The sequence below is a fragment of the Gorilla gorilla genome, chromosome 20 (assembly GCF_029281585.2).
Source record: "Gorilla gorilla gorilla isolate KB3781 chromosome 20, NHGRI_mGorGor1-v2.1_pri, whole genome shotgun sequence".
Taxonomy (NCBI): Eukaryota; Metazoa; Chordata; class Mammalia; order Primates; family Hominidae; genus Gorilla; species Gorilla gorilla.
The window spans coordinates 44,485,113-44,503,716 of record NC_073244.2 but is presented as its reverse complement, the minus strand read 5'-3'; the positions used below and the strand labels follow the sequence as shown (position 1 = coordinate 44,503,716).

Here is an 18,604-nt window from a genome sequence, read left to right as displayed (position 1 = left end):
GTAGTCCCAGCTCTTAGGGAGACTGAGGCAGGAGAATGGTGTGAACCTGGGAAGCAGAGGTTGCAGTGAGCTGAGATCGCGCCACTGTACTCCAGCCTGGGCGACAGAGCAAGACTCTGTCTCAAAAAAAAAAAAAAAAAAAATAAGAAATCATTTTGGCCTCAGACTAGAGACCCAGCTGTAGGGCAAATGTGGGAACAGGTGGCAAGTTAGGAGGCTGTTGCAGGGGTCCAGCTGGCAGTGGAGGGCTGTGGCAGGACAGATCTGAGTGGTGAAGCTGCAGTCAAGAGGGAAAGCTCCTGGGAGGGACCGGTTATGATGCGTGAGTGAAGGGCAGAGTTGAAGGTGACTCCAGGTTTTTGTCCCGCATAGCTAGGTGGTGTGTCACTGAGATGGGGACAACTGGGAGGACCAGATACCGGGGCAGATCTGGGACTTGGGGTGTGTTGAGTCTGAGGTAGGTGCCAGTGGGAGAGAGGGCTGAGCTGGGGGTGGAGAACTGAGGGCTGATGACAGGCACTAATACTGACCCTCGGGGTTAGAGGCCAGTGGGTCCGACACCCCTCACAGCCACACTCTGTGAAGACAGGGCTGGTGTTCTTCAAGTTCACAGCCACCTCTTGTTTTTATAAAGTAACAAAGCCAAGCTGGTGGCTCACGCCTGTAATCCCAGCACTTTGGGAGACAAACACGAGAGAATCACTTGAGGCCAGGAGTTTGAGACCAGCCTGAGCAACATAGAGAGATCCCATCTCTACAAAAACAAAATTTTAAAAAATTAGCCAAACACGGCATTGGACTCCTATAGTCCTAGCTTCTTGGGAGGCTGAGGCAGGAGGATCGCTTGAGCCCAGGAGGTCGAGGCTGCAGTGAGCCATGATTATGCTACCATACTCCAGCCCGAGTGACAGAGCGAGGCCTTGTCTCAAAAAAATAAAGTAACAAATGCCTGACTTGTCCGTAAAAGGCAAATGATTCATAGGATCTGAAGAGAAACCAGAGAGCCTGTCCTATCTGTAGCTCCCATTTGGCAGAAAAATAAATCCTGGGTACTTAGAATGGGCCATGTCCACTTACACTGCCTCACATGGGACATTCCCTTGCGGTCACTTACAGCTTGGGTGCCTTGGAGACCACGGCTGGGTCCTGTACTCCTGCCGTCTCCTAAGGTATAAGTCATTAATTCGTCACTTTCAAAGAAGCATGCTTTAATTCAAGTGACATTTTTGAGGCTTTGAGGTCGAGCCCGCGTTCCTAAGCATACCTCCCAACTTTATTAAAGCAAGCAGCAGAAAGTCGATGGCAGTAGAACCATTTTAGAAATGTCACATTGTCCCTGCTGCTCAGGGGTATGTTTTAATAGCCCGGGTCCCAGTCACTCTCGGTGGGTCCACTGTAGTCATGATCATCACACTGCCTGGGGCACTGAAGGAAGGATGCTGTGTGGGGCAGCGGGCAGGTCCTTTATTAACAGGAATGGGTGGGCTTTCCATGATGTTAGATTACGACTCAGGGACTCATCTTTTGCCCTTAGGTCTTGAATGCCTTCACCACCCTCTCTCTGTGGAAGGGTCATGGGGATAACAGGAAACCATCAACTCGGGCACATGTGAATTCTAGCCCCATCTCCTCCCTGCTCAGGAAGTCACTTGACTTTTCTGAGCCTCAGCTTCTTGATCTGTAAAACGGAGATGTGGTGAAACCTAACTCATGGTACGGATGTGAAGATTCACCCAGCCTCAGTTTCCTCTCCTGCAAAGTAGGCTCAAAGATTGAAAGTATAAGTGAAGGGCTGGCATGTCTTTTTTTTTTTTTTTTTTTTTTAAGAGACAGGATCTCACTTTGTCTCTCAGGCTGGAGTACAGTGGCATGATCGTAGCTTGCGGCAGCCTTGACCTCCTGGGCTCAGGTGATCCTCCCACCTCAGCCTTCCAAGTAGCTGTGACTCCAGGTACACGCCACAACATCCAGCTAATTTTTCTGTTTTTTGTAGAGATGGGGTCTCCTGTGTTGCCCAGGATGGCCTTGAACTCCTGGCCTTAAGAGATCCTCCTACCTCAGCCTCCCAAAGTGTTGGGATTATAGGCGTGAGCCACCGCACCCAGCCTGGCACTTTTTTTTTGAGAATGGAGTCTTGCTCTGTCGCCCAGGCTGGAGTACAGTGGCATGATCTTGGCTCACTGCAACTTCCGCCTCCCGGGTTCACGTGATTCTTGTGCCTCAGCCCCCGCCTCCCCACCACAGGTGCGCACCACCATGCCCGGCTACTTTTTGCATTTTTAGTAGAGATGGGGTTTCACCATGTTAGCCAGGCTGCAGCCTGGCACATCTTGATAACACTGACTGTCACCTGTTGAGACTCCATGTGTACAAGGTGTTGTGCTAAGCACTTAACACATGTCACTGTATTTAAAGATATTTTATTTGTGGTGTATTAGGTAAGTGTTCTAGTTATTTCCATGCTACAGATGAAGAAACTGAGGTACAGGGAAGTTAGTGACTTGCCCAAGAAAATGCCAGTTGAGCCCAGACTGTTGATCCCAGGCTCTTGCACTGCTCCTTGCAGCTCTGAGGGGGCACCCGTGGAGTGGGGCTGCCTGAGTGTCAGTCATCCTCCCAGCTCACTGCTGGTGCCACTGAACGTACGGTCCAGCACCCTTGGAATGGTCTTGTGCTGGGGCCAGGGTATAGTAGGGTGGAGAACCAGGGGGCAGATGCTTGGCTTCCTTGGCACCCACATGCACCCCAGCTTCTGCTAGCAGCTTGGCTGGGGACACGGGGTTCCTCGGGAGCCTGTCTTGATTGGAAGGCAGCAAGCAGCCTCTCCTAGCACAGGCAAACTCGCTTTTTCATTTTTGTTCGGCTGTCATTCATTTCCTTCCTGTGACTGTTTTATTGTTTTCCATTCTCTCAAGGAGCGCCTTTTTGATTTCCTGTAAATTCCTCTATAATCATACTCTTCGCCACAAACATGAGATCATAACTGGATAATTTCTTTTCTTGTGCTGGGTAGTGCAGTTTGAATGTGAAGGTCAAAAGTTGAAACTTCAAAAGAGCAGGCATCTTACTTCCATAATTTAGGCTGTGGTTCTGCTTTACTGTTTTGCAGATGATTAAATTGATCTGAAGGCAAGGTGGGAAATAAAAGGAGATGCTTTCATACCACCTGATAGCTCAGTGCCTTGGGTTTCGGTTAAGTACCTCTGGAAGCGTCAGGGGAGAGCAGGCGTGTCAGCAATTGCCGTGTGCCTTCTTGGGTTTTAAGCGAGACTGTGTTAAATTGAGTCATCTGCTGGTTTTAGAGCTGTTAATTACACAGAACGAAAAGTGTCCTGCATGCATTAATCAGGCGGTGGGTAACGTGTCTATTTCTGCTCCCCGGCCTCTCTGTGTGCACAGGAGATGGGAAGCCGTGGTTGGTTCACAGGTAGACGTGTCCCAGGATTCTACATCCTGGGTAACATGTCCCAAATTAGAAAAGATACGTAGATGATGACCTAAATTCTCGGTGTGTCTGTGAAAAGGATTCCAGTAGCGTTGCTCATCTTTGTGTCCTCATGAATAGGCATTTAACCCTACGCCAGCAAGAAAGCCACATGGGAAGTGGGACTCCTAGGGGAGAGTGAGAACTTGAGTCACTGCGCGCCAGAAGGCAGGAGATGGATGTGGGAGCATCAGACAGAAGGAAAGGCGTGGCCAGGCCCTGGTCCAGCGTGGAGGTGGACCTCTGCCCCACGTCTGCCCGTCCCTGGCTAGGTTTCAGGCACACTCAGCTCGCAGCTGAGCTAAACCATCATTTTCTTCATGGCTTTGGTTTCTTGGAGAGGACTTATTGATTGATTCCCCGGAGGATATGTAATTCCAACCAGCTCTTTTCTTTCTGTCCTTCCCCTTGTGGGATTTTATCCTTTGCATCACTGGGTCATGGAGTGTGGGAGGGATAGGTGTTTCGGGTTCAGTGGTGTTGAATTCCCGCCCACCTGGCTCCAATAGAATCATTCCCTGCACATCCATCTCCAGGAGAGATGGAATTCCTGGCCCTTTAAATGAGTTTTGTTCAACACGGTGCCACTTTGATGCTTAGAGGCTGATTTTGGAAATCCTTCATCCTTGTCTCACTACTATTTTAATCAGTGGAGTGTTTAGACCTCAGTTAATTGATATCTTAATTCAGGGTTTAATGCTCAGAGGCAGTGCTGTGACTTGTGAATGTTTAAGGAAAAAAATAAGGTTGCACAAGTACATCTTTGCCTCATCTACTTTTTGTGATTTTAGGTCTGTAGCAGGAGAGCAGGCCTACATGGGGTAGGAGACTTTGCCTCCCAGCCTCCCTGTCTATTTGAGCAGCCTCCAGGCATGTTGATGCCCACAGCGTGGCCATGAGCTGGGGACTCTCTGTGAGGCTGTGCAGTGCCCACATTTCCTGGCACGTTTTTTCCTGGCCAAAGAGCCTGAGCTGACTTCTGCCCAAAGTTCTCTTTTTAGAGACAGGGTCTTATGCTCTTGCCCAGGCCGGAATGCAGTGTTGTAATCATGGCTCACTGCAACCTCGGACTCCCAGGCTCAAGTCATCCTCCCACCTCAGCCTCCCGAGTAGCTGAGACTACAGGTGCACACTCCCATGCCTAGCTGATTTTTTTTTTTTTTTTTTTGAGATGGAGTTTCGTTCTTGTTGCCCAGGCTGGAGTGCAATGGCGCAATCTTGGCTCACTGCAACTTCCGCCTCCCAGGTTCAAGCGACTCTTGTGCCTCAGCCTCCCGAGTAGCTGGGATTACAGGCATGTGCCACCATGCCCGGCTACTTTTGTATTTTTAGTAGAGACGGGGTTCCTGCATGTTGGTCAGGCTGGTCTTGACCAGCCTCAGGTGATCCACCTGCCTCGGCCTCCCAAAGTGCTGGGATTACAGGCATGAGCCACTGCGCCTGGCCATCTGGCTGATTTTTAAATGTTTTGTAGACACAGGTTATCACTGTGATGCCCAGGCTGGCCTCGAATTCCTGTGCTCAGCCTTGGCCTTAGATCCTCTAGCCTTGGCCTCCCAAAGTGCCGGGATTACAAGTGAGAGCCACCATGCCTGGCCTGCTCAAACTTCTTAGGTGGCATCTTTGTCATCCTGTCCTGAGCCATGATTCTTTGTTGCTTCCTGGAGGAGGTGGCCTTTGTCCTCTCATGGGGCTGTCAGCCTTGTAGATCATACTTCTAACAACCACCCCACACATCCCCTGGGGCAGACAAGGCTGGGACTGAGTGTGACCATGCATCTCTCACTCCAGGAGCCGGTGGACCCACGGAGGCTGGGGCACCCTTTTGTCCTCATCTGTTCATGCTCAAGAACACTGGAAATGGGCTCATCATATTCAGGGTGGTGCATTCCTCCTGAAGACAGGGAGAAACTGCGCGGAATGCTGGAAAATCCTGTTCTTTTCTACAGTTATCTTAAAAACAGTTTCCGGTGTTTGTGCTGTGAGATAACCAGGCCAGGCTGGGGTGCATCCCTCTATGCCTGGCGCCTGGGTGAGACTTCAGGCCCAGAGTGCCCTATGGATAATTGGTTAAGCCAGCACACAGCAGACGTCTATTTAAGCATAGATTCAATTGGGCCAGGCCAAAGCCCAGCCAGGCTGGTTTCATTAGAGAACTGCCTTTGTAGAATAATTCGCCCTGGTTCAGTTTGATTTTTTTTTTCCGCTTCCCCCAAAGTAAGATTAGAAAAGCAAGTAGGTCCCTGGGCCTCGATGGCAGAGATGATTATCACCTCTGCTGGGAGGAGGATGTGGTCCTTTCTCCTTTGGCAGATTATGACCTCTTCCTGCTCATCACCATAGGAGGATGCCCCAGCTGCAGTGGGAGGCAGAGTGCAGAGCCTGGGAGTGTGGGCTCCTGTTGTCCACCCTGGGCTGCTCTTCCTACCTGTGGGACTGGGACGAGGCAGTGGCAGAGGGATTTTGGGCTGCTGGAGCCTGAGGAGGCTTTGCCCCTGCTGTGCCCGGTTTGGCTCACATCCCATGCTGCCATGGGGTGGGGAGGGTTGGGTGGAGAGGCCTCCTTTTCTCTTTGAAATGAGGCCATCAGCTCTCCTTGTTGGAAATGAGCTGTTGTCTGGCTTCGGTGGAAGGACAGGTAGCTTTGATGACACATAGTTACTGTGTGTCTGTGCCGGTGCTGGGACCCTGTCTTCCAGGACTATATATGGCCTTTCAGAAGAGACTTAAATTAAAAGAATTCTAAGTGTTAGAGGTTTCTGAGGATTCGTCTAGACTACCCAGGGAACACAGAGAAGGGATTTAGCCCAGGGTGGGAGGGTAGAAGGGGGTCGTCTCCAACCCCTAGAAAAGTGTGTTTCGGGTGGGTGCTAGAGGTGGGCAGGAACAAGTTCCAGGCAGAGGAGGGAGGAGGCTGGGAGAGCACGTGGGGTGAGTGGTGGAGATGGCCTGCACCTACGCGAGTTGTGCTCTACTAGAGGTTTACCTTCATCCTGAGGCTACCTAAAGGCCACTGGAAACGAGGGGAAGCCTGATAAGGTTTGCATTTCCTAAAGATCCCCAGCTGCTATCAGGGCAGGTGGGCTGGAGGCCTGGAGGCTGGAGGGCTTGTCCAGGCCAGAGAGGCTGGGGCTGGATAGAGAGAAATGGGGGGGCCTGAGGGAGGTCGTGGAGGGGGAGTGGCAGCCCTTGGCCGTGAGTTGGATGTGGGAAGCAGCGGATGGATGTGATGGGAGAGGGCGTCTAGGATGACGCCTGGGTCTCTGCTGAAGCAGCAGGAAGATGGCAGAGCCTCATTGAGATGGGGGCACGGTGGGGGTTCTCGCACGCTGAGCTCCAGGGCACCCAGAACCCACAGGTGGGTGCAGAGGGAAAGCAGGGAGAGGCAGAGGGAACCACGCCTTCTGCGAGAAGGGGAGGGGAGGGCTGGCAGCATGATGGGGGTGAAGAGAGAAGCAAAGAGGGGAGAGGAGAGGGGAGGAGATGGGGAGGAAGTTCAAAATAGAACGCAAAAGCTGCTCTCCCTCCTCCCCCAAGGCAAGGACTGTTAGGGCCTGGCAGGCAGCGTAGGGGAGGCTTGGCTGGAAGAGGAGAAGGAGGCAAGTGAGGGGAGGGTTCTTCACTTGTAGAGGAAGCTGTTTCGGTGGCCATGGAGCTTCTAGCAGGAGCTAGTGGAGGTTGGAGCTGGGATCCCCAGGTGGGCGTGTGAGCTTGGGAAGAGGATGCACCTTCCCTTAAAAGGGAGGGAGGAGAGGACGGATGGGGAGTCCTGGAGTTTGGAGGAGGAGAGGTGAGAGTGGACCCATCTGCTGGCTGCTGCGCGCTCCAAGAAGTAGGAGTGGAATTCATTCATCTGTGGCGGCTCCCGTGGGGGGCAGAAGTTGGGGGTAGAAATCTTCTGAAGGTGCGGGAAGTTGAGAATAGCCCTCCTGCGGGTTCCCCTGCAGCTCACGGCAGAGCGGGGGCCTCACTGAGGTGACTGGGGCTTGCTTGGCCATTGCCAGTGCATGACTTCCCCTGGCAGTGCTCAGTGCTCCTGGAGCAGGCACAGGCCGAGCCTGTGTGGATGGGTGGGCACAGGGCTGAGGAGTCTACAGCACTGGCAACAGTAGTGGCCATAGAGAAGGGCCAGGGATCTAAGCCGAATGAAGGCAGAGGGTGGCTCCAGGAGAAAGTAAGGGGTTGGAGGGTGGGAGATCCTGGCCCTCACCCGTGCTGTCACCTAGTGATCATCGCTGCATTTGAGAGAAGAGAGACCTGCTCCCTGACAGTGGGTTCCCCGGGCTGGCGTCATAGAGGGTGGCAGTGGGAATGACACCTGAGGGACCGCAAGTGGGTTCGGACCTCGGGAGCCTGAGCTGCTGGCCCCTGTCCTGCCCATGGCTCTGAACTGTCACCCTCTGGGGACAGGAGCAAGTGCCTGGTCCCAGATAATGGGACTGCACCCGCCATATGGCGGTATCAGAGACACCTTCATGATGATTAACAGCACGCTGTCAGGCTTTAGGGCTGCCTCCGCCGAGAGAAAGGGCGTTCATTCGAGAAAGTCTCCCTGGGCTTGTGGGTTTGTTTTTTCCACATTCCCCAGAAGGTTCTGTGGTCTCGGGAAGGTGTCGCTGCGCTGCAGGGTGCCCGCCTCATTTCCCAGTGACAAATGGCTGGCTGTCCCAGCTGTGTGGCGTCACGGAGACCGTGTGAGTCAGCGGCTGGCTGGCATGGGCTGCTCCCTTGAAGTTCCCAAGGGCTTGCTGCCTCTGATGGGAGTGGGGGAGCCACCAGGCCCCTCGCATTCCCGCCATCCTCGCCTGCCTCGGGGCCTCTGTCTGGGCTGCCTCGATGGAGGCCAGCTCAGGTGGGCTCTTGGCCAGGCCGAGGAGGAGGAAGAGGAGATGCAGGAGAGGTGCCCTTTGACAGAGGAGCGAGTGCTGGTCTGCGTCCTCAGACACCCCAGCTTTGCTCCAACAGAGGCGTGGGTGCTGGTCTGCGTCCTCAGACACTCCAGCTTTGCTGATCTTGAGAGTGTTTGCATTGATACCTTTGTGAGAGTCGTGGGTGGGCCTTTGGGAGCTTTGGTGCAGGTAGGTCATCTTTAGTAAAGGAAAAGGAGCTGGCCAGGGGGTGCACCGGGAACTCTCTGCCTTGTGCAGAGGGACTCAGCTGGGTTGCCCACCTCCATTCTCCAGGTCTCTCAGTATTACAGACCTCACTCACCGGGTGGCCAGCCCCAAACCGAAAGGGCTCATGCCTCTCCATCATTCCCTCACATAGCACCCCAGCTCCTGCTCTTAGCAGCCCTCCTTCCACTCCATCATTGTGTGTTTACTCGCGCTGTATCCGTCTCTCCATGGTCTCTGCACTCCATTAGGGGAGGACGTGGCCCTTTCACTCCACTCCATCACCGGTGCCTGGTACATCCAGCTGACACTTACTTATTAGTGATGTGAAATGAATGAATGGACATTTACCATTATGGACAGCACCTCATTAAGGTTTTTAAAGTGCTGTCAAAGCAATATGTACCCTTGGTTTAAAAAGCCGCTAGTGCAAAATCAGTACGGGAAAGCTAGGTTATCGTGAAACCAGCGACTCCTGCCAGCTCATCTCTCTCCACACCACCCCTCCCCAAAGCGAATTCTTTGGGCCATTTCTGTCACCCCCACCCATCTTTTCATCATATGTTTATTGCTGGTTCTTCCGTGGGTTCCATTTGCCTTCTTGTCATACATTTGAGCCTCCTTTAGTTCTTGCTCCGTGAACTTTCCACCCCATCTTGCCTTTGCCCTGGGTGAGCTGAGGCTGCACAGATGGGGCCCTGCTCTCTCTACACATCTTTTCTCCAACCCATCTTTACCTCCCGACTTCTGTTGCTGTTTCCTTGTTAGGGTTTGTAATATTTCCATTGCATTTATGTGAGCAGTAAATCTTACCTGTTTGGGGGAGACGTTAACTCTAAAAGGTTAAAAAAAAAAGCCATAAAACTGTGTTTCTATGATGACTGTGACCGTGGTCTATGCAGAACTAAGGAATGTATCAGGGCGGGAGTGCCTTCTCTTTGGGTCGGATGTCACAAGCCCAGGGCCTCCCTCAAGAGGAGGCTCCTAGCATCAAGAGCACATAGACTGTTCTTCTTTTTCTTTCTTTCTTTTTTTTTTTTTTTGAGACGGAGTCTTGCTCTGTCGCCCAGGATGGAGTGCAGTGGCGTGATCTCGGCTCACTGCAAGCTCCGCCTCCTGGGTTCACGCCATTCTCCTGCCTCAGCCTCCCGAGTAGCTGGGACTACAGGCGCCCGCCACCATGGCCAGCTAATTTTTTGTATTTTTAGTAGAGATGGGGTTTCACCGTGTTAGCCAGGATAGTCTTGATCTCCTGACCTTGTGATCTGCCCGCCTCGGCCTCCCAAAGTGCTGGGATTACAGGCGTGAGCCACCGTGCCCGGCCTAGACTGTTTTTCTTATATAACCACCAGCTGTACAAAATCACTCCATATTTTAGTTTATTCTCTGTTTAAAGAATGGTTTTTTTATTAGAAAAATATTTTTCTTTCTTTTTTTTTTTCATTAGAACAAAAGCAACATACATACATGCATTGCTGAAAGTTAGAAAGTTCACATAAACAGGAATTCCTCCAGTTGTCCATAAGACATCCTGGACGTGGCCAATATAGTTCTATCTCTTTACCTGGGTATTGTGATGGTTTTCCCCCCAGATACTGAAAGGCCGGGCCAGTTGTACCACAGCATCCCAATTCTGGATTTGTATGGTTGTTCGCTTGTGGTGGCGGTTAGCTTGTTCTTCTATCCCCATATTTCCTGCAAACTGGAAGTTAGATCTAAAGCCGTAGAAGTTTAAAACATTTGCCGGAATACATCCCAGGTGATGTGTATTTCTTACTGCACTACATTCAGACACAAATTATACTTAGTTGACCCACAATCAGTGATGCTAAGACTGATCACTGGGTTACATTTTTCCCCCTTGACCTGGAGAGTAATCTGCCTGGTGTTACTTTGGTACCATGTGAATAAATGCAGCCTTCATACATATATCTGTTTTGTTTTGTTGTTCCTAGAGTTTTAATTTGCCTTTCTTCTTTCTTATTGAGAGAAGAAACATATCTTCTTCACCATATCACTAAGAGCTTTAAGCTTCCTATTGATTTTATCTGCAGAAAGGAATCCATGCCATTCTTTTTGTGGATGTTTTTCTCAGAGCCACATACTTGGAGTTCTAATTTCTACTGATTGCTTTCTAGGCTTGCTGTCCAGTGTCTAATTATACTTTTGGATTGACTCCAGTTTTTAAAAATATCCCATTATATCACCTCCTTCTCTTTATTGGCTTGTGCTTTCTCCCTCTCCCCACCCTTCTACCCTTCTCTCTCTGCTGGAGTACACCCTTAAGTACTTCCCCCATTTCTGAGTTTTTGAATGTCTGAAAAGGACTAGTTTCCTTCTGTATTTGGTTAGTAGTTCGTCTGGGTGTAGGGTTCTATTATTTTTGCATGGAGTGCAACAAAAAGGGGGTGAGTGTAACAGAGTGGGTCACGCGCTCTTTGACATTGTCTCAGTTAAGTCTCAGTGTCGCTATCTGTAAAATGGGAAGGTAGTACCTGTTCTAGGTTGGGTTCCATGGGAAGCTGAGTCTCTGAGCCAAGTGGGCAGGAAGCGTATTGAGGAGTGCTCTCAGGATCAGCGTGTGTGTCAGAGTAAGGAAGCAGGCTTGGGCTGCGATGCTGTCACAAGGGCATCTCGGCTGCTCCCATGGGGAGCTTTGGTGCTGGAGTGGCCCCCAGAGATGTCCCCAGCTGAAGCGAGGGAGCTGAGTCTTGGCTCCCTCCATCACATCAAGGAGACCAGTAGAGGGGTGTGGCCTCAGGGGATGAGTTGGGCAGTGCACCCAGCATCCACTGCAACTTACAGGACCCACCATGGGGTGGGTCCCCAATAAATGGCAATTTAAAGTGAAGGGAAGCTGCGTTTGCCTGCTGAGATTTCTCTAGCTTTGTGGGCCTGTCATGAATACTGGGGAGTAATGTTTTGATGACAATCAAGATGTCCTACCTAAGGACATCAGAGCATTCCGCCTGGCTTTGGGGTGGGAAGTGTGGATGACGTGGTGTCTGCAGGCTTTGCATTTAGCTTGGTTTCTGGAACAAGCGTACACAGCACTTAGTGTGTGCCAGGCACTGTCCTTAGTGCTTTAAAAATGCCAACTCCGTTCTCACTGCAAACCTATGATGAAAATAGTGTTCATATCTCTGTTTTTCAGATGGGGAAACCGAGGCACAGAGTAGGGATCTCAGCCACACCGCTGGGAAGGGGTGGAGCTGAACTGGAGCCCAGGGCCTTTCTCCCAGGCCGGTGCTCTGAATGCCTCAGCATGGCTGCCCTTTCTGTGCCCGTGGACCCAGGGATTTTTTAAATGGGTGGAGGTAGAAAACGAATACTTATTTGGCTCCTCTCTGTGGGTCTTACTCGCGGGTGAGATTGATTGCAACCACCAGAAACCTAACCACATTTGGGCAAATTAACACAAGTTTGTTGGGAGGACCTGGGAGCCTCAGGAGTCCAGTTGCAGGAGGCGCAGCCCAGCCAGGAAGGGACAGCAAGGTCCCTCGATTGTGACTCCCCTGCCCACGTAGACCACCCTCTCATCTGCGGCTGCCTCCCTCTTCTCTGCTCCTGGTCTCCTGCTATGTCTGCTGTCCAGCTGTTTCCACATTTGTACCAGCACACACGAAACTGGAATGGCTTCGGTCCCCTCACCTGACCCTGTCACCCACCCGTGGACAGGTGGGTGGGGATGGGGAGGAAACGAGGCCTCTTCAGCCAACAGGACAGAGCCCTGGGAGGCAGCAGGCTTAGGATTATGGCCCAATAGCCATGCCATGTAGATTTCATCCCCCTTCCATGCATGGGGAAACTGAGGCTGAGGGAGGCAGCCTGTGACAAGCTGCAGCAACCAGGCTTCTTCTCCCACCGCAGTGGCTTCCAGATCTTATCCCTGGAAACAGCCTGCCCGCTGGCTGGTGTTAGGGAAGGTGGGCAGCAGCTCTGCTCCCCGCTAGAGGTTTTCTTCTAGACTGTTCCATGGAGCTTGTCACTCCTGGGCCTTGGTGGCTCCACTCTGGCCTTGTACAACACGCCTTCTGGGCTGTGCAGGGTGTGGTGGGCGCTGAGCTCTCCCTGGAGGGGTCCAGCCAGTGCCTCCTGAAAGTCACTGATTTGCTGCTTTGTTCTTTTGTCTCTGAAGCCGAGTGTTTAAGACGGATATGGAGCTGGAGGTTCTGCGCTACACTAATAAAATCTCCAGCGAGGCCCACCGTGAGGTAAGTCAGGCACCGGCTCTGGTTGAGTGGGGAAAGCGGTGTTGCTGTGTGGCGAGAGAACTGCGTGAGGATGAAGGGTTTCCAGGTGGGCTCTAATACCCGAGGGCCAAGTGAGAGGTAGGAAGTTTTACACAGTGATTGTTCTCTTTTCTGTTCCCTGGTGGGCACAGGGCAGGGACAGAAGGGGCTCTGCCCCAATTCCTCAGCTTAGGGCACCTGCCCATCATGCAGTCGTGGACACTAATCCTCAGGAAATTCTCCAACAAAAAGTCCCAATTCTGGGAGGGTAGAGTGCTCCTTCTTCATATCCCAGCAGTTCTCAGCTCATTTTAAAGAATCTTTTGTCCTTAACTGTGGTTCAAACACACTGATTACCATCATCCATTTTCTGAAAATTTCTCTTCCAAACCTTCCCACTTTACTGGAGGAATGAGACCAAATAAGGAAACACATGTCTTGAAAGATGAGGATGGCCCACCGTCTGCTCAGGAACATTGTAGTTTTGTGTTAGGAAACAGACAAGGGTAATTGATGGGCAGCGTACTCTGTTGTACGAGATAATGCTCTCTGTGTTTTATGAAAGTTAAACAAAGAGGCCTTTTAGTGATCGTCATAGCTTTCGTGGCATTAAGTATTCACCAAGCACCTCGTGGTTAAATCCTCACTGTCCTCGGGCTGCTGGTGGCCTCTGAGCTGTAACTTGAGGCATGGCATTTATCGGCTTCCAAATGGAAGTGCTTCATAGCAGTTTAAATAAACTGTATGGATTTTGGAGCTTTTAAAAAGTTCTAATTTGTCACATGTCTGTACCACTGCATGCACATACCATTCTTTTTCTCCTTTTTAAAGAAGAGGTGCTTTTGAAGAAGTGCTGTATGTTATTTATCACGCTGTGTTACTGATCTGCTTAATACAAATGTCTTTGCTTAATATCCGTTCTCCAGGTAATGAAGGCTGTAAAAGTGGGAATGAAAGAATATGAGTTGGAAAGGTAAGCCACCATGTTTCTCCGGGTAAAATTAAAAGGTAAAAAACAGTAATTTATGTTCCCTGAGTGAGTAACAGATGAGACGCCGCAGTGGCACACACACCGTGAGCGGAGATTATGAACAGGGCTTCAGGATCACAAGCAAAGATTATTTTTCTTCCAACTGCGCCCGCCTCCCTGGCTCTTGGCAGAGTGTTTGATGTAATGGTCTTCGATGACTTTTCAGGGTGGTTTAGTGCCCCACCATTCTACTCTCGGACTTTGTTTCTGCCATTTGAAGGAAACTTTACCAAATTGCTGCTCTTATGACTCTGAAAGCCGCCAGTAAAACAGCTTGCCATTTTTATGTGTAAACACTGCCGTTACGTCTGCTGTGCTCGGGCGACTGGGTTGAGGGATGGTTAAACGGCCCATAAAGAGCTCTGGAGAGCTCCATTGGCCTTCCGCTCCTATTAGGGCTGCAGCGAGCCAGTGCCACCTGGGGAGCTTCCGGTGGCTGCCCAGCCGTGGCGGGTGTGGCCTGGCCAGCTCAGCCCCGCTCCAGGACCCAGAAGTCAGTGTGCTGCCACCCATGGTACAAGGAAACCTTTGGGTCAGACCCAAACTGCCTCAGTGGCTCCCTTCCCACCCGTGTCCTGGGGCAGGAGGCCCCCATTCCGAGACCTCCCACCAGTGTTGGTACCACCTGGAAGCTCTGGGGTGGTGACACTGAAGAGGCTGCCATCCCCATGTCCTCACTCTGGGCTTTCCTTTCCTGCCTGTCCTTGTAAGAGCTTGGTTTCTGGTATCCCTTACCCCCCTTGCAGGGCCCAAGTCCACCCCAGATGTCCTCAGGGCCTGCTCTGTTGAGAGCCCCGGCCCTGGGGGTGCTGGCTCCATATCACCCTCCCAGCCCCGCTGGCCTGCGTGCCATCAGTGGGGTGCAGGGCCGAGGTCGGATGGGGCCCGTAGTGGGCTGCTTGGACGCTTCAGTTCGCTGTGGCTGTGCTTAGGGGATGAGTGTCTTTTTAAGGTCTCGCCCTGGAAGGAGTTCTGAGCAGTCAGCGTCTGTGCTTCTCTCCTTACCCCGCCCAGGAGGAGGTTAAAATGGCCTGACCCAGGCGCTTGGCATCCTGGGAGGGGCCATGTAACACACGTTAATCAGAAGCCCAGCTCTGTCAGCCGGGGAGGCTGAGAAGGGCTCGCAGAGCTATCCCAGCACTTGCGTCTGCGTGGTCTCCTTCTGCAGTGCGGTGTCTGTGGCCCAGCATTCCCAGGACCCCCTGCCCGCTCCGAGGATCTGGGATGGGAAGTGTGTTGTGGGGCTCCTCCAGCGAGGTGGGCTGGACAGTGGGTCCCTCACATTGGCACTGCCCCGGAAACCTGTCCCAGCTTGAGTTGAATCACAGTGATCCATAGCTGATGCTTCAAATAAAAATAACCGAGAAATTGGGGCAGGAATAGCTGAGCCCAATGTGGAACCCTGCCGTCCTCCGCATGCTGGCTGCTTGAGCCCCGTGCTGCAGGCAGTCCTGCTCCCAAGGTGGCTACTGGGAGGGGCCCTGAGCCTCCCTCCCCACAGCGTCCCAGAGCCCAACCCTGCCCAACCTGGGGACAGGGCTGCATGGGCTATGGGTCAGGGGCCAGGGGCCCTGGAATACCCGCCGTTCCTTAGCCCTCATGCCTTCCAGGTAATGGAGGTCTTTTTTTTTTTTAACAGGAAATTTCAATATCCAAAATAATAGAAAAGTATAATGAACCCCAAAGTCCCCATCAGGTTTTTGTGTTTAGTTTTGTTTGCTAGAGCATTTTAAAGCCAAATCCTAGACATCGTGTCATAGCACCTGTAAATACCTCAGTAGGTATTCCAGTTGGTGAGAACTTTTTTCTACTTTTACATAACCACCATGCCGATATCATATTCATTATCACAAATGAACCGTAACTCCTTCATGTCATGAATATCTAGTCCATATTGATCCTAAACTCTTTTTAGCATTGGTTTGTTCAAGTCAGGATCCACACAGAGTCCACATGTTGTACTTGGCTGCTGTTGGAAGCAGGGTGTCGTGAACCTGAGCTCTGGGGAGATGTCACCCCTGTCTACAAACTGCTCCACCTTCCCTCCACCCCCATCCCAAGACCCTGGGTTGGCCTTGCTGCCGCCTCCTGCGTGGACCAGAGTGGCTCTTGGAGAGATGAGCTCGAAGCCAGAGGCCACAGCCGAGTGCCCCGGGAAGCTCTCAGCCAGGAGCAGCCTCCCACAGGGTGCTGAGTGGCATCGGGTCAGCGTGTGTACCTGCTGCCCATGCTGTGCACCTGCCATGTGCACCCACCTGCTGCAGGCCACAGGACATAGGGAGGGGAAACCGTGCCCACCAGGGAAGCTATCTGATCTGTGGGCCCCTGAGAGCTTAGAGCAGTGGGGTGGGTACGGGGACTGAGACGGGAAGAACGAGAGATGGAGGCTGTTCCTGAGGGGACCAAGTTGGGAGAGAGGGGTCACCCCCTCTGAAGATGGTGGGAAGATGGGTGTCTGGGGAAAGTGTCACATCATGGAGTATCCCTGGCCAGATTTGAGGAGGCGCCCCGATTGCCAGTGTCCAGGTTGAAGCCCCTGGGGACATCTGCAGCCAGGGAGGTGGGCTGACACTTCTTCCGCCTGGAGCTCCCTCTCCAGGGCAGGATCACTATGTGATGCAGTTTTGTGGTCCTTGTCCTGGAGAGCCTGGAGGCGCCTTCTTGGGGACCACGTCTCATTTATCTGCACGGTGTCTGACCCACTGTAGGTGTCGGGAAACGTATGTGGGTGGGTTTGATAGATGGATGGAAAAGAGAAGAAAAGGTTTTAAGTGATTTTTCTGCCATCTTCTGTGTCACTGGGAACTTGAGAATTCTTTTCTTAACTAGTCGGGGAATAAGAATCTCTTCTAAAGCCCGTGTTTTTGGTTACCCGGGGGTGTGCCTCTTTGAACACAGGCTCAACTGCTACCAGGGAAGGCTGGGGGGCAGCTGCTCTGCTGTGTGAATCGCTGACTCACTGGGTTCAAAGGAAACCAGCCGCTCTTCTATATGTGTTGACAGCACCCTGTGAGCAAGGTGGGCATCCTTAAGGCCTGCTGGACTTTCTGCTGGGGGCCTGGCTGGCTTCAGCCTTGCACAGGGACATTGAGCATGAAGGCAGGGAGCTCTGCAGTTCAGGACTCGGGGCAGGAGTCAGGGCTGGTTTTCTCGAAGGTGGACACACCACCCACCCCAGGACTCAAGAGATGGTGGCCTGGACCCCCAGTTCTAAGCCTCATCTATTTTTGTTTTATTATCTATGATTTGTTATAAAATCTTGAAGGCATGTTAAAAAAAAAAAGTGAGCGAGCGGATGGCATTTATGAAGACTCCTCCCTCATGCGGCGCCTGGGAGTTGAGGGTTCAGAGGAATGAAAATCATTTTCCGCAACTGAGATGTAGTAAATTGTGTTAAACCAATAAGACGTCCGTGTTGGGTAAATCGGGCTCTAACAGCAGGCCCAATCAGGCCATCCGTTTTTCCTCCTCCTATTATTTCATGTTAGTGGCGTACCCAGCTTGTAGCCAGCTGGCATGGGGCTGGCGGCCGGATCCATTACCTGCAAACGCTAATTTAGAGCATGCTCCATTGGCTGTGTAAGCGAGTCCCAGCTCACATTTGCCACAAGGAGATTAATAACGCGATGTGTCTGACAGCCTGGAACCTTGATTGAAATTATGCTCTTTCTCTCTGAGCTGTGAATGGGGCATTTGGGGCCCTTTTGTTTCTGGGGGGTCATGAGAATCATGGGAAAGGGAGAGGATCTGTGTAGTGTGACGGGGACCGTGTGGTGGCGTCCCCTTCCAGGCCAAGACCCACTGGAGACCCTTCTCCACAGGCCTGGGCTTTTCTGGGCGCTCCTGCCACAGGCGACAGCCCTCAATCGCAGCTCCTGTCCCCGTCAGTCCCTTGTGAGTGAGGGACTTGCCCAGCTGTGCTCCTTCTCATTCAAGGCCTTGGTGCTTTTCTTACTCTTTGGCCAGATGGAGCAAGTTGTGATTCTGTGTGCCCAGCACCCGTCGAGTACAGATGGGCTGGGGAGAGGGGACACGACCTGAGGGTCTCCCCCAACCAGACACATGCCCCAGATGCCACACACATGACACACACGCCACACCATACACACCACATGCCACACATCCTGTGCACTCCACATACACCACACACATGCCCCTCCACACCGCATACACAACACACACCACACCATACACACCACATACACAACACCACACATCCCATGCATGCCACATACAGTACACACATGCCTCCCACACCACACCACACACTCCACACATCACATACATGACACACACCACACAATACACACCACACACACAACACCACACATCCCGTGCATGCCACATACACCACACACATGCCCCCCGCACCACACACACCACACACCACATACACACCACACACTCCACACACCACATACACAACACACACACCATACATACCACACACACACCACCACATATCCTGTGCATGCCACATACACCACACACATGCCTCCCACACCACACACAGCACACACCACATACATGACACACATATCATACCATACACACCATACACAACACACACAACACACCATACACACAACACACTACACCACACACACCACACACCACATACACAACACACACCACGCCATACACACCACACAGACAACACCACACATCCCGTGCATGCCACATACACCACACACGGCCCCCACACCACACACCACATACACCACACACACCACATACACCACAC

General features: G+C 52.0%; 1 protein-coding gene across 2 annotated transcripts in view; it reads left to right on the top strand.

Annotated features, from left to right (window-relative positions):
• PEPD (peptidase D) overlaps window positions 1-18,604 on the top strand; it is a 136,167-nt gene that overhangs the window by 45,161 nt on the left and 72,402 nt on the right. For both annotated transcript variants that reach the window (XM_004060461.4, XM_055368905.2), the window contains exons 8-9: window positions 12,737-12,812; window positions 13,757-13,803. In XM_004060461.4, the coding sequence (XP_004060509.2) occupies window positions 12,737-12,812; window positions 13,757-13,803 (123 nt within the window). The remainder of the gene's footprint in view (window positions 1-12,736; window positions 12,813-13,756; window positions 13,804-18,604) is intronic.